The sequence below is a fragment of the Eimeria tenella genome, genomic scaffold (assembly GCF_000499545.2).
Source record: "Eimeria tenella Houghton genomic scaffold, Eth_scaff2182, whole genome shotgun sequence".
NCBI lineage: Eukaryota > Apicomplexa > Conoidasida > Eucoccidiorida > Eimeriidae > Eimeria > Eimeria tenella.
This window is the reverse complement of record NW_013542034.1, coordinates 1,243-1,495: the sequence shown is the minus strand read 5'-3', so window position 1 is coordinate 1,495 and position 253 is coordinate 1,243. Positions and strand designations below refer to the sequence as shown.

The window sequence follows — 253 nt, the reverse complement described above, 5'->3', positions numbered from 1 at the left end:
CTGCTGCTGCTGAGGCGGTGGGGCGCAGCCAGCAGGAGCAGCAGCAGCTGGCAGCTGCTGCTGCCCCACCCCCTGCCCCACCCCCCACCCGCCCGAATGACTACTACGCTGCTGCTGCTGCTGTTGCTGCTGCTGCTGCCAGTGCAGCATGGTTTGCTGCTGCATCTGCTGCTGCTGCATCTGCTGCTGCTGCATCTGCTGCTGCTGCTGCATCTGCTGCTGCTGCATCTGCTGCTGTTGCATCTGCTGCTGT

At 64.8% G+C, this 253-nt stretch overlaps 1 protein-coding gene across 1 annotated transcript in view; it reads right to left on the bottom strand.

The window, feature by feature from the left end:
- The window catches only part of ETH_00037785 (uncharacterized protein), a gene marked incomplete at both ends in the record, with an annotated part of 2,147 nt that overhangs the window by 782 nt on the left and 1,112 nt on the right, over positions 1–253 (bottom strand). Inside the window, one exon of the mRNA XM_013374608.1 lies at positions 70–246. Coding sequence (XP_013230062.1) covers positions 70–246 — 177 coding nt within the window. The remainder of the gene's footprint in view (positions 1–69; positions 247–253) is intronic.